Raw genomic sequence first — 24,446 nt, 5'->3', positions numbered from 1 at the left:
GCACTTCTTTGGACTGTGGGAAGCAGCTCGAGTACAAATCTCTGTGGAACCGGAGTCAGACAAATTTAATTCACAAGTCTACAAAATGTCAGCAGACGATTAGACTTGTGGATCTTTTAGGAACAAGTAATAAATATATTTGGAATTTACAGTTTATCATATTTATTTTTTTACAGTTAAACAAACAAAATATTTCAAACAGGAACAGAAGGTAGAGCTGAGAATTAGAAAATATCACAGAAAAAGATCAAATAAATCATCTCAAAGACAGATCAGCTGCATGCTTCTAGAACTCTGCACATTTTTAGTCTGATATTAAGTTACAAGACAGCAAAGAAAAAAAATAAAGAAATTAAATCTAAGTTCACAACATTTAACCAATCCTCTCAGAAACAGAAGAGGAAGAAGGCAAAGCAGAGGAAAAAGTGCATCTGTAAGCTGAAACAACAGAATATCAAAAGGCTTCACATGAACGTACACAGAGACTCGACTGCATAGGGAGGAAATGTTCTCATAGCTTTGCTCTGAAATGCAATGACATCAATTATTCAAGTGTGTGACTTTGACTAAACAATGAGGTCTTGGTAAACATGAAACTGAAGTGACCAGAACACAACAGCGGAGTCATTTTTGTTCTTGACGACTTCGCTCGAGCTCCGAGTCGTTCTGCTTCAGGATTAAATTAGCTGTGTTAGCATGTATCATATTCAAAAAGCACTTATTACACGTTACTAAACTTGTGTGTGTTTTATCTGAAAAAATAAAAATAACAGCATCTAAAAATCTCTAGTGTCTGCATCGTGGCTAATTAAAGCTAGCTGGTGAGATTAAGTTTGCTACAGCTGATTTCCCCACTTTTGCATGTTTCATGTATTCACATATACAATATAACATCGTAATATATGAAATACTACATAAAATTTGAGCTACATCTGATTATATTGGAGAAAAAAATCACCATCAGTTAACCTCGTCCTGATAAATGCTAACTAGCCCAGCTAGTCGTATATTTCAAGGGGATCTATTAGCTTTTCTGTATTTTATGAGATATATATTTATTTGTTTGAATACCTGCACCCCACCTGACCAATCAGACAAGAGTAGGCTGTTAGGGAGGGGGTCTGCATAAAGATTGTGAACCATGCAAAGCTACTATAGCCTATAGCGAGAGTCAAAGAACGAAAATATGAAGCTAGCAAATAACAAGTTTTACAGTGGACTGTGGTTAATATTGAGAAATGAGGAGCTGCGTTAGTGCCATGCGGATATTTTCTCTGTTTTCTCAGAGATTTCTTTTGTTGATGTTTTCTCGTTGTTACAACACTAGTTTAGGGAAAACTGGTTTTAAACATTCATCGCTATTAAGAGATTAAGTCAAAAATCCTCCCGAGGCTGATCTTTACTGTGATAGCACTGAAAACGGAGCAGTCATACAGATGTTACAGTAAAGAAAAGTAAAGAAGAAATTGCCATCAGATCATAGGTAAGATGACTAACTAAGCTAACTGACCACTCAGCAGACTCTCCAGTAGCCTTAAAGCTAGTGAGAACAACTCGGTTTACATACTTAAAATCATTTAATCCAAAAATTTTCTGCACAAAATCCAGCATAAATAGAAACCAGCAGGAGCATAATTAGTGCAAATGACACAAGGAGCATTATATGGATCATAAAACTCTTATAATGCAATATTTTTGTTAAATAAAATACTCAATATTGCATTAAAATTGCTTAAATTAGCTTAAAGACTCAAAGACGTTTTGGACATTTAGTGACTTTTTAAAATGTTATATTGACCAGCAAATTAAATGGAATTGCCCATAAATGTCCTCAAGTGAGAAAGCTCACCTTATATATAAAATAATGAATCAAAACAAACTTATTAACATTTTTGATCATTCTAGAAGGACACAGCGCTACCTACCCCTTGTCTTTTATGCTAGTAGCGTTAGCTGCTTGTTAATAGAAGTTGTGGTAGAAATTGCTCATATGAAATTAATATTTGTAATCTACTGCCTTACTCATACCTGCACTTTATATTTTCATGATTAGCTAAGAAACACAGTACCTAAAGCCTCACATGTTCTGAATCAGTTCTGATTTGTGATTGTACCATTAGCAAAAAACGTTTTTTATAGAAGACATAAATGCCAGTTTTTCAGTGTGTTGCTAGTTTGGCTGGTTGTTTAATTGGAGGGTGTTTGTCTGCAAACAGCAACAATACATGTACTTTATGTGAAACTCTTTTCTAGACTTTCTTAGAAAATGTGTAAGCAGCGGTGTAAGTTTAGGCTCAGTCACACTAACTAACTGTTTTGGTGGAAACTGCCAGACTCACCTACTCTTCGTTTACACAGAGCGAATGATTTCACTGGATTAATTTGGACATTTATTTTTTTTGAATCATGCTCAATTTTTACGATTCAAATCAGCTGATCAGACCAATCAGAACTCTGCTTTTGGCAACAAGCGTTTGTAGCTCAAAGCGTGCACTGTTACTGAATACACAAATAGTAAAATAATACTGTTTTACATCAGACACACAGCTACATGCTGCTCTGGGACAATCAGCCCCGTTAAATGATTTCTCTGCACCCTGAGATGTGGTCCACACTCTGACAACAAGAGCTCAAACTGCCCCACTGACATCCTGAAATATCCACGGTCGTGATAAACTCCTGGATCAGGCCATCACATTCTCCCTGCTGTTGTCTTCTCCTGAGAAGTTTCCATTTCTTGTTTAGAAGCATCAGGAGCAGCTCATCGTGGCTACATGTCGACTTCATTTTTATCACAGTGCATTTTTTCCACAACACGTTACAGGTATACGTTAAACTATAAGTTTGGACTTTGTGTCATTTTTGCCACGTGCTCAGTCTGTCATGGACTGAAGAAACAAGTACTGCAAATAAAATATCAATCAGGTATGTAAAGCCAGTTAGCATGTTCATATAAACCGAGTGGGGCTTTTACGTTAGAGAAAAATCAAATGCTGATATCACAGTAAAGACCCTCCTCCTATAATACTTTCATAATATTTACACTACGTGAGGATTACAAAAACATTACTGGAAATGGCAGGACTCACAAAGGGTGTAAAAAACCTACGAAGTGACTTTTTGGGTTAAGTTAGAAGTAAACTCATCTGCAGGCAGTATTTTCTTCAATAAACAGGTTCAGTGAGGTGTGTAAGCGTCATGTATGTAATCACACAGAGAGCACAGCGGCCTCCTACTGCCTGAGCAAAACTGTCACCAGAACACAAACACACATCACAAGCAGAGACGGTGACGCTGCACCTGTGCATGACTGATATTTATGACCCAGTTTGATAAATTTTGGACTTTTATCTGCTTTTTAACTTCAGGAAGAAATGATTTTGGAACCCTCAAAACAGGCCTGTAGAAAAAGCTAACAGTGATACATCCGTAAAACAGGTTGGCTGTTAGGGAATCTGTCCTGGAATATATTAATATGCACTTTTTGATCAGAGGACATTTTTGATGGTCTGTCAGTCGCTCTACCTGTACTCTCTCCACCTCGTATGAGCTTTATTGGGATAGTTATAGCAGGGGTGGGAAACTCCAGGCCTCGAGGGCCGGTGTCCTGCAGGTTATGTGTCCTTGATCCAAAACAGCTGATCTAAGTGGTTAAATGACCTCATCATGTCTTGAAGTTCTCCAGAGGCCTGGTAATCATTTGAGGTGCGTTGACCCAGGGTGAGATCTAAAACCCGCAGGACACCGGCCCTTGAGGCCTGGAGTTCCCCACCCCTGAGTTAAAGGCAATCACAGAGATTCCTTGAAAACCACCAGAATTACCCTTTAAGGTCAACATGAGCATCACAATTTGGGCAACTGATTGAAAGAAGCATCCAATGATCATGATTTAGACTCGGGAACACGCGTCAATGACCTCACAGGGATGTGTGTACAGCAGCACATGTATGAGCTGATCGGACTCCAGTATGCGTGTTAACAGCATGAAATATTTATAGAGCGCTCCTTGTGGTTCGGTAGTGTGGATGAGGTTTGCATGCGTCGGCTCATCTTCATGCAGGACTCAGATTTGTGCGTTGATGCTTGCAGTCAGCGGTCTCCTCCGGCAGTCTGGCTGCAGTTCAGCTTCCTGAAGCCGGGCAGCGTAACGCGTCCGTTGGTGTAGATGTCGCGGTCGGAGCCCTGGTTCATGCGCTTAACCAGGTTCTTCTCGTACAGCAGCGGGTGGTAGGCGCCCAGCGTGCAGGCGGCGTCGTAGAAACGCTGGTAGTAATGGCAGAGCTCTGTCTTCCTCCGGGACGGCAGGAACTCGTAGACGTGCACCACCTCGCACAGCGACATCATCAGGACGGTGCCTGGACAGGAAGCAGAGGGTATGAGGACACTTTGCAGAGGTTTTCAGACAGTTTGGTGCTTCCTCTGATCACCAACTGTTGTGCTTCTATAAATCAAATAAAATCGAATGACCAGAACCACAAAAGACCAGGAGGACATGAAACCTGACAGAGAATACCCAACTGAGTGAAAACAGTTAAAATGATTTAATTTTAAATACTGGAAACAAAGATGGCTTTCAGACTAAATATATGAAGATATCATTTCTGCCCATGTGGCCCAGCGCTGGTTAGGACTGATCCTCACTTTGGAGCAACTTCTACAAACATAAAGCCTTCATGTGTTCTTCATCCAGCCCACAGCTTTGTTCTCAGTTGTGTAACAAATAGTACAGCACGGCTGCCTACGCACTGTAGGTCTGCCAACATGTTCACGTCCTCCACGGCCCGCACACATGCTGCAGAACCAGAGCATTAGCATAAACAATAACAACCTTCTCATTACATATAATCAGCTCTCTATAACAGATCTACTTCCTGTCTGATGATCCTGGAGGAGAGATGTTTATAATGAACTGAGGCTCTAATATCAGACACCAAAGGAGGCGGAGCTCCAGTTACAAATCAGATCCTGTATTTGTTAAACTCGTGACATGAACGGAAGGCGTTGGAGGAGAGAGAGAAATATGAAAATCAAGAGTCGTGATCGGTTACAAAGAAACCAAACACAGGAAACAAACTGAGACTGAGGGGAAGCTGAACTCGATCAAAACACCACGAGGAACAGACTTTCAAAATGAAACAGGAAGACGACTGACAGAAGAAACAGAGGAGTTTGTATATATGCGTTCAACCTTAACCTCCTAGGACCTGGCGTCCACATATGTGTAGGGATGGGTATCGTTTAGGTTTTATCCGATACCAGTACCAAACCGGTACTTTTAAAACGGTGCCGGTGCTTAAACGGTGCTCAAACCGGTGCTTAATCAATGGAAAAAATACAAACTTTGTCCAAAAACCTCTCACGTTTAGCTGTTTTTCACTTTTTCTTTGGTCATTTTAGCCTTTTTGGCCAGGGTGAGGGGAGCATCTGCCATCAAACAAGAAGACAGCCGCATGTAACTACGGCGGTGTTTGCTAGTTCACCTTACATGCATTAATGTAATAACGTGGTTAGCGTACTTAACGTTAATTACACACGAACAACATGAAGCTACTCACGCAGAGGAGAACGGCTGCTGCTGCCATCATCATCCGTCATCATTTCTGCTACACTGACAGGGCTAGGGGCCAGGACTCTACTCTTCGGGTTTTTGGGGGATGTTGCTAACTCCGGGTCCGATAACAGGCACCACACCCGCAGTAGATGTGCACGGTGTGAGGGCTCACAGCAAGCTATCAAACACGGCGCATTTCTCGGCTTTAAAAAAAAAACGCTATGCATCGCCAGGTGTTTCATCAGATTCAAGGTGTTACCTCCTTTGACAGTATCACAGTATCAGCTTAAAGCACTTGTTGCAGGCTGCTGAGTTTGCATCTTTTGCTGTGAAGTACAGCCAGACTTTTGATCGCTTCGCCTTGGGCATTTTTAATCTGTAGCTCTGCTCTAAAAGAACGTACGTACCTGGACCCGCCTACTATCCTCGGAAACGTAAAATGATTGGCTAGAATCTGAAGTGTATCACATCTCAGGAAAAAAAAAAGCACCGAAATAAAGAAAATGTGCGCTGCTTTTCGGTCTGGTTACTACCGTTTATGTCAGAACCGGTGCCATCATGGCACCGGACACCGGTACCCATCCCCACATATGTGGACATCACATTTTGGGTTATTTAGACCAAAATACTCAATTTTGCTCTACAAGGGTCTGATATCCACTTACGAGGACATTATACTGCTACTGTTCTATCAAAATTTGAAACTAATATCCTCATTTGTGGCTCTCATTTTTCTTAAGAACAAAAATCAGGTAAAAAAAAAAAAAATCTGGTAATTCTTTGTTTTTACATTCATCGGGCCCCAATATGCCCAAATATCAAAGAGAAATTAAAAATGCATGCTGTGGAAGAGCTCGGGTCTTAGGAGGTTAAAGGGACATTTCACCCCTAAAATCAAACTAAATGTTTTTCCTGCAGCCTGCAGAATCGTTTCTATAAATTAAAAGTACCAAAAAAAGAAGCCAAGAAAAAACAAATGTGTGTCAGTTCGTCACATGAAGCTCTAATGACAGCGTCATAAAGAGGGCAAAGTTTCCTGAAGCAGATTTCAGTCGGCGGCAAGGTCACATTGCTGGACACCTCATTATCGCTCCTGCAGAGTTTGCCTGGTGCGCAGACTCTGAGGTGAAGCTGAAGGCGTGAGGCGGATGAACGCCTCATCGATCAGCGAATCAGCCCGGACCAATAAGCAGCTGTCACACAAACGTCCTTTCAGAAGACCGTGATTGGACCAGGAGACTCAACATTTACAGAAAACAAACAACACAACACATGATCGATGCAGCCAATCAGGTCGCAGACACAAACGTCTGATATCTAAACGCACACAGGACTTCATATTAGTGACCTATGAGTTTATATTTTAACGAGTGTCCAGTAAATGTTTTGTTTCAGATTTCTGCCCCATGTGTGTTATGAAGGCAGTTTGTAGCATAACAGGAAGTGAGAGAAAACCATACCGAGCATGCCGGAGGAGGGCGGGTTCTTCTGGATGGGCTCGGCCATGTTGTCCTGTATTCGCTGCCAGATCTGCCACTCAAAGCGAGGATGCAGGATGTAGAAGGGCTGCAGAGGGTGGAGCCTCCTGTACCTCTGGTACTGGGTGAAGATGGGGTAATCAGTCCTGTTGAACCACTGCGGGGGGGCATGCAGGTATAAGTTTTAAATGACACCTCTGACACCTCAAAATAAATTCAGTATCAGCAGCAATCCTGCTGCTTCAGTCTTTGTTTTACTGATGCTTTCCTTTGAATACGTGGTTGAGTTATCAGGGAGACGCTCTGTGCAGGCTGCAGAAAGAGGATGTTAACTAATTAGTGACCGAAGGATGATGTTTTAGAACAGAAAGTGAGCAACCATAACTGAAAACCGGGGAACAAAGACGTGAGAGTAAAACACTGAGAGGAACCGATAAACTCCATAAATACAAACATCACAAAAATACTGAAAACAGCAGCTCAAATAAACCAGAAACTTTACGAGCTCAGACCCTGAGAATCTCACTGGGATCATGACTTTTCTACCACATAAAGGCTGCAGAGATAATGTAGGGGGCGGCGGCTTCGGAGAGGAGAAGAAGGGCCAGGGCCCCCCCGCTGTTCGGGGTGTCCTTCATGTGCAAATCTTTCAGTCCCACTGCTGGACCGAGGCCTAAATGTCAGAGTTGTCCTTTATGCAGCTTCCAGTAACGAAAGCGTCTCCATTTAAAGGGACAACAGACAAAATGCATTCAGCGCAGACCAACTGGGCTGCATAAAGGACCAGCACAAGATAAATGACGTCCACTGGGTTTTAATCGTGCCAGGTTACTCGAGTGGAGTCCAAGAATAAAAACAAAGAGCAGAAGAAATCCTCTGTAGTGGTAGACTTGTCCTCTCCTCTCAGGAAAAACACATGAATTATGCATCAGAGAATCAGCTTCTGAAGCTGGAAAACCAGCAGTTGTGCTGCAGTCGGTGATCAGAGAGTTCCTGCTGGTAACTGGATTTATTGACGACTCGTTCAGTTTCCCTGCAGCGCAGAGTCAGACCCACTCCACGCTCTGTGCATCCACGAGGGGAACATTTCATCATGTCAACCTTTAAACTCCTAAGAAAAGAAGCCAGTGTGCAAGAGCCTCAACCTGCAGTCCCTCAAGTGTCCACTAGAGGTCCCAGCAGTGAGCCAGTCCCCACAGACTCGTGTTAAAATGTTTGACTTTGCTCTCGAGCGAATCTTCCCGTCATAAAGCTTTACATTTTATGTATTAGGGGTGTGGCCTATTAGGCTCAACTTCAGCTAAGTGACCTCCCTGAACTGGACCTCTGGACCGTGTTTGTGCTGTCAGAGCTTTTTTAATGCAACTGATCTGATAATAAATACAGCTGCTGTTAATTCTGCACACAGACCGTCAAAGAAGTTACAGATACAGATGCAGGTATCGACTGTGTGCACAGCAAAGTAAGCTGCATGCTTTATGTTGTATGCTTCACTGTTTTTGCACAAATTTGACATTTTCCAAACAAAATTCTTGCAGCCAGAGACACACCATCATGTTCACCAGTGCACATCTATGTTAGTCTAAAATCCACAAATGTCCAAAGAAACCACAAACTGATTAATACAAGCGCATGCATGAATGTGTGTACACGACAGAGCTGTAGGAGAAAAACTTACTCAGAGAAAAAAATGTGTCTCTTATTTGACAAAAATTCTACATTTAATTTGAACAATTTAACAAAGTTATTAAACACACGCTGGTTGTGACAGAGCTTCAAGCTTAAATCCAAACACAGGACAGTTTTGTGAAACATCACCTTTGTGAGATCAGCAGAGAAGGGGGCGGGGTCCCAGGCCACCAGAACACCTGAGCTGTACAGAGAACTGGACAGGAAGCGGTGGTCATCAGACGCCATCACCTGTAAAGGCGGGAAAAGATTCAGAGAAAAAGCACACTGACACACGTCGCCGAGCGAGCCGCGTCTCACAAGCTTTAATAAATAAAACCTGCTTTCATGACTGTTAAACCTCTTTAAAAATGAAAAGCTGTGAAAACAGAGCAGCTAAATTCTCTGGTTCTACTTATTAAGCCAATTTCACTAAGTAGAGTTTTGACTCTGATGATGATGCAGTATTCAGAAGCATTCTGCAGATCCTCACAGCGAGGTGTTCTCACATAAAAGCATCTAAAAACAGCCACAGGCAGCTCCTCTCCACTAAAACACCCACAGCCCATCTGCAAACTCAGAGTTCGACCTCTTCAGCGCGACCATCGCCTGCAGCGTCGTTACAAACTCAACTTTACTCCAAACTCTGGAGGAGAGCCGAACACTCTCACAGACACTAATCAAAGTGATTTAAATAACAAAGGTGCACGTGTTGTATGGAAAAAGTTATTAAAAAAATAAATAAAAACAATTAACATTATTTCTGTCACATGTGTTTAGTTCCATTAGTGGGTGCTCATATTAGACACGGCCAGGTTTCTAACAATGAGGTCAAAATCAGACTAAACGCTTCGTTTCACACAGTTTTTCTCCTCTTGGATCTCTGTGATGTCACAGAGGGGCCTAACACTAATAAGGAGATCTCAACCAGATCTACTGTTTAAATATTTTGCTTATGAGGGGCAGCCAATCAGAAGATAGTAAGTTAATAAGTGCGACAGAGAAAATTATCGTATAAAACTGGCCGCAGATTAAAAATCAAAGCGCAGATGATCTTTGGATTCTTGTCTTTATTGTTAGTTATTATCACCACGTTTGTCTGTGAAGGTTCTCAGTGGGAGTTTCTCCCCAAGAGGGACAAAGGGGGGTCTTTTACCCCTCTTTGGGGGGATACTCCCACTGGGTTTAAATCTGGGACTCTCCACCATTTGACCCTAGAACTGAAGAAGCTTCTGGGATGAGAGGTGAAACGTCTTCAAGCAACTTAAAGAAGTCCAGACGCTTTTCTTTCCGAGCTCCTTAGACTACGATGACCTGGATGACTGAGAACCTTCAGACATATTTGTGAACACTAAAAATAGACTATCACCACGTTTGTTTTGTTTACAGTGAAGCACTTTCTCTCAGCTCAGCTGTCACCACCTGGTGGCTGTTTCTGTGCCTACCTGTGAGTTGATGAGGCGGATGGTGGTTTTGGACCCGACATCCTTCTCGTACCCGGTGGTGGGCGCAGCGTTGAAGCGCAGCACAGCTTCATGTGAGTCTGAAAAACGAGAAAACGAATTTGGTTAAGAAGAAGTGAAAGTTTGTGATTCACTGAAGTGACGCATTTTCTGTTAATCAACCAAGAACACAAACACACACACACTCTTAATTCAACAGGGTATTTTAAAAGATGATAATAAAGTCAGTTATTAAATAAAGAGCTGACTTCAGCAGGAACACTGGCTGAATTTAAAGCAGTGTGAGGTCACTTAAACTGCTAAACGTGCTTCTTTTCAGCCTATTTTCACACTTACTTTGTGCCTCCTCCACGTTTTCGGACACAAACACCAGAAAAAGAAAACAGCAGCTGACTTGTTCTGTCCCACAGTGGTGGAGTTCAGTCTCAGTTGGACAGTCTGTTCATTCACCCGTTTTCTGCAGCTTGTCCGTGCCGTGTGGGCAGCAGACATTCCTCTTCCTGCCTCCTCTAAGGCAACAGCAAGATGTTCCCAGACTGTCCCGGGGCCTCGAGGGGCCTTTGAAGGGGACACTCCACCCTTTTATGGCTAATGCCAACAGTCTCAGACATGGAGACACATCATCCTCGAACAACAGAGAAATGATCCTGACCACCAAACCTCCACCCACCAGCACGGCAGATGGTTATACAGGCGCTGCACGCAGCTCACACTTCAGTCAGAGCGCCAAGCAAACTGTGTTAAACGGTGTTTAAAGACATGCTGTGTGAGAAACTCTGGAGCTACCAGACTTCTGCAGAAAACAGCTCAAACACGTTCTTCCTCTGTGGTGCAGCAGAGAGCAACTTTAAGGGAAAAAGGGCTTAAAATAGCTCCACATGGACTTCTGGGAGGGCTTTGCAACTTTCACACAGCGGGAATGATTCTGTGTGAGAGCAGCAGGGCTCAGGACTTACAGCAAACCTCGCTTTGGTCACTTTGAACCATGCTGTTTATTTTTTTAACTTTTGTTTCTGTTTCGCGTGCTGCTCACTGCTGATGCTGGGAGCAGAAGAGCAGCTCTGAGGTTCTCGACAGAGAAATATCGTCTCATCCTCTGGACTGTCCAGATGTGAGGGACATTTTTAAATCCCAGACTTTGGGAGTGAAAAGCACCAAATTCACATTTAAATGTCTCACCGATCTCTTTGCCCAGCCCAGAGTAGCGCAGCGACCCCGCCGATGACACCACAGCACAGCTCTTGTAGGGTCCGAGGTCAGAGGTCAGCTGCTGCGGAGGCAGCTGGGTGGCCCAGGGCAGCAAGGAGAAGGGCTGGAGGTCAGGGGTCAAAGTCGCGACCTCTACTTTGTCCTTCAGTTGGCAGAGAAGCTCGGGACCGCTCAGCTTCGGTGTGCCAGAGACGCCGCCGGGGCCCGACAGCTCGACTCCGTATTTGTTCATCGCCTGACAGAAATACCAGGAAACATGGAGAGAGGAGGACGTCAGTCCGATATGAGAGCCTCTGACTGCACTTACAGATCACATCTAATGAATGTTCTTCAGATGTTTTACAGACGGTTTTATTCTTTCAGCTGCCGGCCGCTGAAGTCTAAATATAAAACTGGACTTAGCCTGCATGTAACTTGTAGACGCTGCGTCCCCGGTCCTCGATTCACCTGGTAGTTCTGCACCACCTTCTTCATCCTGGTTCCCAGCATGCTGCTGGACATCTCGTCGTCCCACACCTCTCCCAAAAGCCCATTAGGCCCGAAGAACTCGGCGTCGCTGCCTCTGCCGCTCAGCTCGCCCTTCCGCCGGCCCCCGAACAGGGTCTCCAGCGCTCGCGTGAAGGGGCGCGGCAGCAGCCGGCTAAAAAACCCCGGGGCTCCCGCTGTTTCCGCTTCGATGACGAATCCCTGGCTTCGTGGCTGTGGTTGGATGAGGACAGGATGGGGATCGGACGGCGAGGGTCACCTGGGATGACACCCGGGAGCTTCTGAGGGTCCGTGTACATGGGCTTGGCTCCACCTCGCAGCACCTGTGGGAATCAGCAGCATCAACATTATTGTGGTTCACCACAAATAACTCAAGTCTGTTCGTTTCTTCCCCCTTCAGGAAGTGGTGGAAACTTGCAGGTGGTGCATGACACCAGCTCAAACATCGAGCCTGTAGCTTTCTGTCGCTGGAGCGCAGCTGCTACACCTTAAATATGACGATGGAGAGAACGAAACCTGGACGACTAAACCCTGGTTTTGGCCTTGAGGCCATTTCTGATTGGTTCAGGGAACAGCAGAGCACCAACTGCTTCTCTGTGGTTCTGTGTCAGGTCTTCTAAGGACATGACTTTCAGATACTGTTCAGCTGTAGTTGTTTTTAGGTCTGCTGCGTCTTCTTCTGCGCTCCACTCACTGAGTTTTCCCAGATTTTTTAAGGACACACTGCACACTGTGCTGAATTATGCAAAGATTTCATCTAAAAGCTATTTGGAAATCATCTTGTTGGTGCGAACATAGTATTGCCTTTGAGACTTTTCGATATTTAACCAAAGAAATGAGAACAAATGATGTGTTTTTGTGACGGTCTGCTAATAAAAGTTGTTATTATGTGTAGAAACAACACTTTAAAACATCTGGCTGCTTGGAAGCAAAATATCAAGAAACAAGGGGTGGCTCAAGACTTTTGCACAGTATGCATGCTTGTTTGTTTTCTTGCCAAATTTCATTTTTCACCTTAATTTAAAACTGTGTTTTCCTTGCTGTAGTTTTGCTGTGGGTTGAATAGAAACTATTCAATGAAATGTTTTCGGGTTAAACTTTTCAGACCTTGATGACATTGTGTGCATGAGGCTGCGCGCGGGTTCGTGCCCGGACGCCAAAGATGGCGTCGGTGACGGGCACGCTGTTTTCAGCGCAGATGGCGTAGAGCAGAGCCATGGAGATGCAGAAGAAGGTCATGCAGAGTGCGCCGCGGCGAGCCCGACGCCTCAGACGCCACAGCAGGCTGACTCTGTCCATCGCTGCCCCGGGTATCTGCAAAGACAGAATCAAAGGTTTGTATTACATGTCAAAACCGCCGTGTCTCATCTGGACTCTGTGTTTTTTGTTTGAAGTAGTGGGTCAGCTTATAAAAGACGAGGTGCGGGTGTGCCACATCTCATATTCAGTATCGGGGGAATTCAGTGAGCGTTCATTATAGCAGCTGATGAGAACCCACAGAGCTCAGAGACCAGCTTCCCCTAACGGCTCCATCAGTGCTGTTTAAGAAATTTAAGTCCACACATGAAATTAAGACTCATAATATCAAGATGATGTGTTTTATGACTGTTCAGTTAATCTCTGCTAATCTTCACAGCTGACTGTAGCTGATGCTTTTCTGTCACCTGAGACAATAAAACAAATTTTTAGTGTTCACAAATATGTCTGAAGGTTCTCAGTCATCCAGGTCATCGTAGTCTAAGGAGCTCGGAAAGAAAAGCGTCTGGACTTCTTTAAGTTGCTTGAAGACGTTTCACCTCTCATCCCAGAAGCTTCTTCAGTTCCAGGGTCAAATGGTGGAGAGTCCCAGATTTAAGCCCCGTGGGAGTTTCCCCCCCCAAAGAGGGACAAAGGACCCCCTGATGATCCTCTACCTAATCACATGATCCAAGGTGTGAAAACGAGTGAAAGCGGGTGTGGGACCTAATCAGCCAGGGTTTCGGGTGAGCTCACTGGGAAACCTGGCCCCACCCTATCATGTGATTTCCTGAGGTCAGATGGCCCAGGCTGTGAGTGGGCGTTAAGGCGCCTGGGAAGGATCTCAGAACTGGATTATAGATGGCAGACAGTTGGTGTCGTAAACCATCTTTGAACAGAAGTTTAAAAGTTTAAAACTGCCTGAGCTCATCAGCTGAGTGGAAGAGGACACGGACTCATAACTGGACGACGGCGGATCAAATCTGGTCTCGGGAGCGACTCACGAGTTTAAAATGACAAAAGAACGCAACACACAAAAACAGAGCTACAAATAAAAATGTGGAACAAAACATATGGCTAAAAAACCCAATAAAGGTTGGGAGAAGAAACAAACTGGATGAACATCAAAATCAACCAAAGCACGAGGTGCTAATAAAAAGGTGGTTCACACAGAAGGTCCTTAAAACGATCCAGATACCAAAAAACAAAAAGGATGGTGGAAAGAAATAAGGTCCTAAAGGTCAGTCTTCTAACTGTGCCACAGCCTGATACAGAAGACGTGGAAAACACTTCAGCTTGTCGCAGATCAAAGTGAAATTAATCTGACTGATCAGGTTTTCTTGGCGTGCTCTGAGTTTCCAGCAGCAGATTAGACTATAAAAACATTTACACATCTTCTCACCAAATTATTACATGCATGCTTCAGTCACACTGCAATCCACAGTTTACTCTTGGTTCTTCGTTCTGCACATCACCAGCTCCTGACCAGGTGATGTGTTCAGTGTTAATTACCATGGCGATTTAGCCTCGTAAAGGGAGACTGTTGTGCCACATGAAACCCCGACTGTCAGCTCAGCACAGCTCCTCTTATCCTAACATCTGCAATCACATGAAGCAGGTTATCAACTCGATAAGCCAACCCCCCGTTTATCAGCCTAGCTACGAGCACGCTGACACCACAGAGACAACCATGAGGAAGTCATGCACCTTACAAATGATACATGCATCAGAGAGGAACCGTCAGATTTCAAAATGCTACATTTTTGAAGTGAAGGTTGTAGTGAAGTTTAAAATTCATGACTTAATATGAAGTTGCTCAGGGCAAGCACCACACAGTCAAAGGTGAAGTGAGTGTGCTGAAAGGTGAGTCCTTACAACAGTGTCAGACTCGTCACAGAGTTCTGCGAGCACGCCTCGAGTCACGCCGAAAGTCAACAAGAACAAGCTTGTTTTGTTTGTTTTTTTCTACAGGATGTGTTTGGGGTGTGAACTCTTCATGGCCTTCGCTCAGTAAGACCAGACAGGAGCTGGTTTATTAAGTCTGCTAACATCGAGCTGTGTCCATCTTCCACCTCGATGTGGTTTATTTGTGCAGGCGTGGAGCAAAATGACCACACTGACAGTCCAGAAGTGTAAACGCTGCAACTCTGGGACTGACATTCTGTCACATGATGCCAATAATCAGACTTCACTCTTCTGACCGCTGTCACGCTATCTGAAGTAACACGCCGGCGGTCCGCACAGCTTTAGCGACTCTCGTTAGGAAATGACTTCAGAGCCTCGCTCTCTCCACACGCTGATGTCTGAGCGATGTTCAGGAGTCGAGGGGCTATTTGTCTGATAACTGATTGGTCAGTAGGACATGATTGATCTCTAAGGTAGTACACAACACTCCAGAGCAGCACAAGTTACCATAGCAACGTAACAAGTGAACTGCGTTGGTATGTTAGAATTTATATTTTATCTTTAATACATGTTTACTTCATTATTGTTACACTAATTTTTTTCTTTTTTATTACACAGACAGTGTAACAGAACACTAACACACACACACACACACACACACACACACACACACAGACGACCCCACTTAAGGACGTGTGGGTTTGTGATACCTGCAACAAAACGAGGCCATAAATTATGATGTGTGCTCCCCCCTCTCGTTCTCGGTGATGCTTCCTTTTTCAGAAAGAAGAGGGAGGAAGACGAGTACTGATGAACTACACTTCAAGACTGGACAACATGGAAAAAGGCCAAACTGGATTTGCCCGCTACTGAAAACAAACAGCAATGTTTCAGAAAAACCAAAGTCCTCAGTATTCTGACAGAACCGCACATCACCTATGGCAGCTGGAACGACCTCCAAAGAACATGACTGTGCCGAGGAGGCCGAGGCGAGACACCCGCAGGAGGGCAAACGTTTCAGGCCACAGAGGAGAAGCCTGCCAGATCTTCATCTGAATCAGGCCGAGGAGAGAAGACTGAAAAGAAATCCGCCAAAGAGTCTCAGGATAAAGAGAAGAAGAGAACAAACAAACTGCAGAGCACAGTTTCAACAGTCTGTTCTGGATTTTAGTGACACTAAAGCCAAAACTAAAACTAAACTGAACAAAAAAGTTTGTTTTTTCCATTTTAAATAATTAGTTCAGGTTCCTGCAACTGTGACATTTTTAGCCCCGTGTTTGTTTCTGCTGTTTTGTTGCAACATAAGTGATTCAGTCACTGAACCATATCAGCAATGTTTAAATGGCACCTTATTAGGTTGCAATCCTGTGGTTACACTGTAAAGAAGTGAACTTCAATAGTTGACTAATAAATGATGAATGATATGATAAATGATAATTTCATGTGTGCATTTCATTACAGACGAGCTTTGCTGCAGGGAATGAGTCATTCTGTTAATCAGCCTTTTTATTAGGTCTGAGCGCTCCATACTTCTGTTGAGCTCAATCATTCATATCTCTGCTTTTGCATATTTTGTCAACATGACCGTCTCATCGATGCTGCCAAACTGTTGCTAAACATCATCAGTGACTGCTGTTGCAGTCTTCCTGAGGGTACACTTGAAGTTGTAAGGTCTACACTGTATGATTAAGATAAGAGATAAGATGAGACTTTATTGATCCCACTGCGGGGAACATTTGTTCGTTACCTCAGCTCAGGTAGAGATAGCAGAAGAACAGAAAGGATAAAGTCAAGAAACACAAAATAAATAAGATAATGCACTATATACATGGCAGCATACACAGTATGTGATTATGAATAGAGGGCTGTGGAAATATTCAAGAAATAAAGTATTCTACCACCAATATTAGTATGTAAGTAATAGATATCTATAAGTATAGACATGTACACGCACACACACGTCCATACATGTAAAAGGTGCTTTACGTATAAAATGATTACTTAGCAGGTGTTTGTTATGTTCTGAGCACCATCTGTCTCCACGCCAAAGCAAGATAATTACACACGTCTAACTCATCATAATACCACAGAGGTGGGTGAGGTGGAGCCTGCGTGGTGTAACAAACATTAAGAATGGGTCTAACAGCCCTCAGATACTTTGTTCTTTCAGGGCCGACCTCCTCTGGTTCTGTGGAGGAAAAGACTTTTAGATTTGGTGCCTCAGACGTGGTCAGGAACCTGTACGACGGTAAGATTGGTGCTTCCAGTGACTGTGAGGACGCCAGTCCAACCTCGCTCACGTACCAGTGCAGTTATGATGAGTCCTCAATGTTGATCTTGATTTAATAGAGATTTTGATATAAATTGGTGTTAATGAAGTTCTGAGAGGTTTATCTAATGAACATGTGTTACCTAATTAAACTGCAAACTAATTTAAATCCATCCTGTTGGATGAGCCCTAATAAACTGTGGACCGCATTAATTAAGTTTCCTATAATGTCTAATCGGCTAACTAAATCTGAAAATACCATCGCAGGTCTGTTTTCACGTCACTGAGGGTGACCTAGGAGATGCTCCTGACAGAGAGGGGAGGTGCTCAGTGTTATTATGTGCTGCACTTGGTTCTACATAATAAAACAGCCTTAGATGTTGGAGAACGGTGGAGCACATGGAAAGTGAGGATGAGAGTCGAGTCTGTGTTTACAGCCTGAGTGTGGTCGTTCGGTCTCCTGAGTGAACGAAGAGACACAGATCCGTTTAAAACTCGAACATTTAACTGATTAATAAATCTGAAAGACATTTGTACTTTGAGTTTATGGCGTCTCCCCTTATAAAATAAACCCGACAGACAGCACAGAAAACCCAGGATTAATTCCAGAGTTAGTCAGTGAATAATCCCAAATCCTGCGTCATAGTCCCGCCACTGATACGACACGTCATTCGTTTACAGCGGAGCAGGCCGCCTGCACCGTGTCAACCAATCAAACAAACCACACGGCGACACGTCACAGTTTGTTACTCAGGAAGAGGAGAAAGCTGTGGTTAAGAGAGCGAGAGCGAGTTTAGAGATGTGAGCAACATTTAACGTGTTTGGTGTGTGTAGTTAGCGTGTAGTGTCGTCGTTTTTTGATAATAAATAAATAAATCGATAAATCATTAGGTCGCCCCTGAAGAGCTCAGTGGATGTGAGCCAAATTTGCTAACACGACGCAGCTCCACACCGATGCAAAGTTTTATCACAATTCATTCAAAACTTTTCCACAGACAGAACGACACACCAGTGACACCAAATACATGACCTCCTGGTTTACCACACACACACACAAAATTAGTACAAGTCTACCAACAACACGCTCCAGAGAAGAAAGTGCAGCAAAGACAGAACAGGACATCTAAGTACTGATGCTTACGGCTGTCTGCACAGCTCCACCCAACAACATCTCCTGAAATGATGATTTTTAGTAAACAGATAAAGACCGTCTTACTTTTTTGAAAAGACGTTCCAACACATCTAATCACGAGCTCTTCAGCGCCTCTAATAACGCCGGCAAGTAGAGTGAGACTCAGCAGCACTAAATGCTAGATGCTGATCAGAACATGCGCCGTGACATCCTGTTCAGACCACATGTAACAAAAACCAATCAGATGTGCATCAGTTCCACTGGCCTTCGCATGCAGGAATAAAAGCACACAAAGTGCTTTGATAGTGTCGGGTTAATGCTTTAAATCAGTATTATTATCATTATCAGACTGTTATTAAAATAAATTTTATTTTTGTGTTGACAACTTCTTCCTGTTTTGATAGTCTCAGGGGGCAGGCGATGGCCGGGGGACTGCAGACGGACCAAATTCACTACAGCTGTGTGCAGTAAACTTGTTGCGTTTGAAAGGTTTCTTTCTGTTTGTTAGAGAAATTATTAGAAAAATAAATAAGAAATATAGCATACAAAAAAAAAGGAAATAGCCACAATAGTTACTATACTTAGGACAAAAAGTAAGAAAACCTGCGTTTGGCTGATTATTTGTGTAGCGGTGCTTCTCAGTAATAAATCTTAGACTATTGAAAAGCTGATTTACGTCCTCTGACACGGCGCCTCATTGGTGGGGAGGATGAATTTGTGGGTGGAGCAGCAGAGTTGAGGATGTGCGCGCAGGCAAGCCTTGCCAACCCTTCTGCCAATGACCAGCAGGAGGCGTCTTGGGGCAAGCAGGGCTGTGTCATACATCATCACCCACGATAACCGCAGCTTAAATTTCTATCCATCCATTCTCCTCTGCTTGTCCTTTTCAGGGTCGTGGGGGGGGCGGAGCCTATCCCAGCTGTACACCCTGAGAGGCGGGGTACACCCTGGACAGGTCGCCAGCCTGTGGCAGCGCTGACACATAAGAGTTAATTGGTAACTCTAAATCGCCCATAGGGGTGAATATGGTTGTCTGTCTCTATGTGTTAGCCCTCTCTGTCTGTGGCCACGTCCACACTAATCGTTTTCTCTCCGTTTTGGCCTCCCGTCCACACTGAGAGGGAAAATGCAGCGTTTTGAAAACACTCTCAAAAACACATACATTTGAAGACGGTGCTTTTGCGTCGCAGTGCGGACAGCGAAAACGGAGACTTTCGAAAACGATGACACGTTAGTCATATGATGCAGCCATGTGACCAATTAAACTAAGACAGCGGAGGGCATTATACAGCAGTTGTTTTGTTTGCTCTCAGGTTTGACAGCCCTATTAAAGATTAATATCAGTCTGTACATGCTCCAGATGCTTTTCTTCAAATTCTTTAAGTCTCACTCGCTTTTGCGTTTCATGCATGCGCAGGACTGGAACGTAAGCATTTTCAGCTGTTTCAATGTGGACGCGCAACTCTGTGAAAACGACTGAAAACGCTAGTGTGGACGCGGAGCCAAAAACACTGTTTTACATCTATCCGGGTTAGTGTGGACGTAGCCTTTGTCTGTGCGTACATTTGACTCCTGCTGCTGCTCACACTTTGTTTCAACACGTTCACTTTGAATTATGAAGCGTGTCGTCAGTGGGAGCCGCTCAGCGAGAAACAGCCTTCATTTACTCACACTTAGAAATCAAACTGGAGGTGTCAGTGACACAGCAATAAAACACTGTGCAGTGGGTGCTTTCCCACAAACGTTCATGAAATATTGTGAAATAATTTGGTGATAATAATCTGATGATTTTCCTTATTTGCTCATTTCAGGTTTTATTAAATAAAAAGTTGATGTTTTTAGCATTTGAGGCGTTTTGCATCAGAGTGGCTACGTCCATCTGTAGGTTACCAGCTTATCCAGCCTCCAACATGATCCAGTGAATGAATGAACGGAGGCAGCATCAGTTTAGTGCTGCTGACTGCAAACAGATGTTGTGACAGGGCATCTGATTAAAGATGTTAAGACAAATCCCCCCCCCCACCCCACCCGCCCACACACACACACACACACATCTTTGAGAAGATACTCACTCTGCAGCTGAAACGGCCCTTTAAAGGCACCAGGAAGTCAAGACTCACACAAAATGGCCTCTTCACTCTTCACGAGATGACAAAATCAAGCTGCTCCTCACACAGAGAGCAGAGGTGTGTGTGTGTGTGTGTGTGTGTCATGCAAGGAGATATGAAGCCATAAACTACCCGTGATTAAAAAGGCCGGCGTGTGCGTGTTTTAATCCGTCCACTGAGGGAGGTTGGCAGCGGCGTCACACCACACAGCAGCTGATTGGTCGGCTGCAGTGGGACATTTACGCCTCAGATCACCAGCATCACATCTCCTGAAATCATCACTGAACACAGACACAGCAGTTTAACGCAGCATTCACTGGTTTAACTCTAAATTACCAAAATCCTCATATGTTCCCGGCTGGTTGGAAACAGGGTGTACGGTGAAATTTGGCCTTTTTTAATTAATTTTGTGTATTTGAGCTTTATAAGTACGACAGATCTCCAATGAAATTTGAAGGGCCTAGATCAAGGTCTTAATTCTGGGCCCATCTTCATGTACTTCTACAGTCATAGTTTGAAGGTTACTGTATGTTATTATTATCAGACAAAAGCAGCTGAGTGTGAGAGGCCTGCCGGGGAACTTTTGTACAGTTTGATTGTCGATGGATCGACCCTGCGGACGCAGAAATGGTTTTGCTTTGTGAACAAACACCTTGCTGCTGCGCTGCTTCCTGTTTACTATAACAGCTGCTGTGCCACCCCTGTGATGTTTGTACTGATACTCAGCGCAGCTGAAGCTGTGTGAATGAAACTCGACACCCACAGCATCTGCTGCTGGTACTACTGCTGACTCTGTGAGTCAGCTTCATCACAAAGCACACGTTTCTGAGCCCAGAGAGGCTGAGATTTCAAACGCAGGCTCAGAGAGGACGGTTTTTATATCACTCGGAGGATTCAGAGCAAACACTGCAGATGACCTGGGGGGGGGGGGGGGGGGGGGGGGGGGGTGAGCACGTTACCTTGTAGGCCATGGCTCGTCTTAGTGCGTTGGTCGTACTGATGGTTTGAAACAGGACGCTGCTTTCAGCGCTCACCTCATTGCCACTGTGGAAAGGAATATATACAGTAAATCCAGGGTTCATACACATCGAGTCCACGTTAAACTCTTTCGCAGTTTATCTAAAATAAACACTTAATAAAGAAAACTGGAGCAAACGTGTTAGAGCAAAAATAAATACATTGTAAGCTGCAGTCGTACTAGTTTAGTAAAGAGTCATAATAAATGTGTCTGAGTAAACAAACCCAGACTGTGTTTTTATGATAGCTTCCTGATAAATGTGCAGCACGTTGCTTTGTTCTGTTATCACTGCTGCATTAATGCACTCTGGACTAAAAGGCCTTCAGGAGCACTTTCACTGTCTGCTTCACTCACGATGACACCAGGACAGAAACATGATGCTGCTGTTGGACAGCAAAGATCAGCGTAATAAGGGAAGAAAGGAGGACAAGACATTTAAAAACGTGTGAAAAATAACAGCTTTAATGATGCTGTTGCACAGTAGATACAGTGCACATGATTATTAATGACTGACAGGAATAAAGTAAATACAGTAACACACGCCGGGCATTGGATCAGCACAGACACATCAACAGAGAGAGATGTCTGAGGTGACCTGTATCGGTGATGCTCCTCCGCTCGCCTCCTGCCTCTGATTTGTGGACGCTAAGGCTCCGAGCAGCTTGTTGTTCCCGCCGCCATGTTTCCGGTGATTCGCGGTCCTGCTGTCCGTCCGTCCGGTCCGAGGCCGCTGCCGGTGTCCGCTGGCATGAGCGGAGACCGGGAGCGGTGAGTCCTCTCTCGTTTTAGCCCCTCTCTTTTCTACTGTCTTTCTCTGTGACGGTCACCATGCAGGCTGCTCCTGCTGCTGCATCGAGCAACAAGCTAGCACTGACACGAGCGGCGCATTTCCGGTGAGATTTTCAAAAATAAATAATACATTTAAGTAAATCAATATGGAATTTATATAGCACCTTTTTAGACTTTCACAGAAATAAATAAATAAATAAATTAATTAATTAATATTGCACGTTTAGTAAAACATACATAAAATTGTAGAAAGAAACAAAATCTTAAAATTAACTGTGAGACAGTTTTAAGAAGAGATTTACCAATTTAAGAGATTTACAGAAGTGAGAGAGGATGTACATGACAATACCTCAATTCAAACCTTCTTTGTTTTTTGTGTAAAAGTATTTTGTAACTTCTCCTAATTGTTTTCCTTTTCTTACTTTTCTTTTTGTCACACTTTTTAAGATCATTAAATACATTTTAATATATTTAACACGAAACTAATCCAAGTAAAAACAAATTCGATTTATGTTTTTCTTTATTAAGAGGAAAAATCCAGCCAAGCCTTGTTAAAAGTAATTTTATTGCATTTTTTTGATGATCTAAAACATGTAAGTGAGAGAGATATGCCAAACCCTAAGAAATCAATGAGAAGTTAATATGTTTTCACTTTGTCCCCCTTCAGCATGATGAATGACAATATCTGAAGCTGGTTCTGCAGTTATCGCAGTTATCGCAGTTATCGCACGGGGAAGCTCTTCTTCCCCGTGCTTGCCAAGTGCTGCTTATAAGGGATCATCTGATCATTGTGGTTTTCTCTCTCCGGTGCTGTGGGGTTTAACTTTATTTTTTATCTTGCCTTGAGATGTCTGCTGCATAAATGAAACATCTTTTTCAGTCACATCTTATTTTTCATCACTGATGTCACATGCATACCTAAACATTAGTTTTGGAGGTCATAACGTTCCTCTCCCACAGTGCTGGGATCATAGCTGGACCTCAAGGGTCCAGGCTCCCCAATAAATCAATGTCCCCCTTTAAGCTGAATTCTGCTGATATACAACTGATAACACTCATATCACCAATAATCACTGAGGAGGACACTGATGAGCGCATGCTAGGGTGATCATATTTTGATTTCCATAAAGGATACTTGGACCAGTCATGAAGAACTTTAAAAATACTGTTTGCTTCAAGAAAACTTTAACATATTTAAATGATGCCTTCTCTGTGTGGTTAATGAATTGTGAAATAAAAAATGTCTTTATATGTTTTTACAAGTCGACAAGTGCAAAAGAAGAGGACGGTTGGTCATGCAGACAATTTGCTTCTGCAATCTAAGTTAGATATTTTTACAGTTTTATTGCTGCTGTTATACCATTTTATTTATTGATTCATTGATTTTGTGAATACCAGAGTGACTTGATCCCCCCCCCCCCCCGTCATAATTGGTTACCTATCCAATGCATATGGTGTCCTGCTGACCCTGCTCCTCTGACAGGTGAAAGACGTTTCTAACGTGAAACTGCGTTTTTATTTTGAAGGGAAGTTTTAATCACCTGACTTCCTCTTCTCGCCTTATTAATTCTGAATGACTTGTCGTGCCTTTATGCAGCAAGCCAGAACACGCAATCTCTCTGCAGGGAACATTAAGATGCACCAAAGATGCAACAGCCTGAGAGTATCTTTGCTTTAGTGAGTCTTGTGCTGTGCATACTGACATAAATAACTCTAAAGAATCACTTTTCATTTACAAAAAGTTTGTAAATTTATGCTAAAAAGGCAAAATAATGAAAGAGATGTTCCCTGACCGGGAATCGAACCCGGGCCGCGGCGGTGAGAGCGCCGAATCCTAACCACTAGACCACCAGGGACAGATACGGGTCGCGTTTCACCAGGCACATCCATAGTTGGTACAGTGAGTCCCTATACGTCATATGAGGTGGTTATGTGCAACATAGTAGCTAATATTAATCAACGAGCAGAAGAGCTATTCATTGTCTGTTATATCGGTACACTGACGGCGACATAAGACTAACAATTCCCTTCACTGCTAATAAACTACTTTAGAGCCCTGCTTTTTAAATGTTGCTTAGCCGTTAGCCCTTCGCTAGCGGCTTTCGCTAGCTTTACCTTGCGGGGCGACAGCGAT

General features: G+C 43.5%; 1 protein-coding gene, 1 long non-coding RNA gene and 1 other non-coding gene across 3 annotated transcripts; 1 reads left to right on the top strand and 2 right to left on the bottom strand.

Annotated features, from left to right (window-relative positions):
- Positions 1–138: 138 nt before the first annotated feature.
- On the bottom strand, positions 139–22,408 carry st6gal1 (ST6 beta-galactosamide alpha-2,6-sialyltranferase 1). The gene is given in 10 exon segments (XM_005463812.4): positions 139–4,355; positions 7,012–7,186; positions 8,848–8,949; positions 10,143–10,240; positions 11,340–11,604; positions 11,817–12,025; positions 12,028–12,178; positions 12,963–13,169; positions 21,465–21,549; positions 22,119–22,408. Coding segments are annotated over 9 exon segments (1,485 nt in total). The 5' UTR covers positions 21,477–21,549; positions 22,119–22,408; the 3' UTR covers positions 139–4,089.
- Positions 13,066–15,551, top strand: LOC112847978 (uncharacterized). The gene is made up of 2 exons (XR_003221827.1): positions 13,066–13,189; positions 15,063–15,551. It is a non-coding gene; the product is annotated as an uncharacterized LOC112847978 (long non-coding RNA).
- Positions 22,409–24,096: 1,688 nt separating the features above from the next.
- On the bottom strand, positions 24,097–24,168 carry trnae-cuc (transfer RNA glutamic acid (anticodon CUC)). Its single transcript has one exon. It is a non-coding gene; the product is annotated as a tRNA-Glu (tRNA).
- Between the last annotated feature and the right edge of the window lie 278 nt (positions 24,169–24,446).

The sequence above is a fragment of the Oreochromis niloticus genome, linkage group LG10 (genome assembly GCF_001858045.2).
Source record: "Oreochromis niloticus isolate F11D_XX linkage group LG10, O_niloticus_UMD_NMBU, whole genome shotgun sequence".
Taxonomy (NCBI): Eukaryota; Metazoa; Chordata; class Actinopteri; order Cichliformes; family Cichlidae; genus Oreochromis; species Oreochromis niloticus.
Note: the sequence above shows the minus strand (reverse complement) of the source record. Positions and strands in the feature narration are given on the sequence as shown.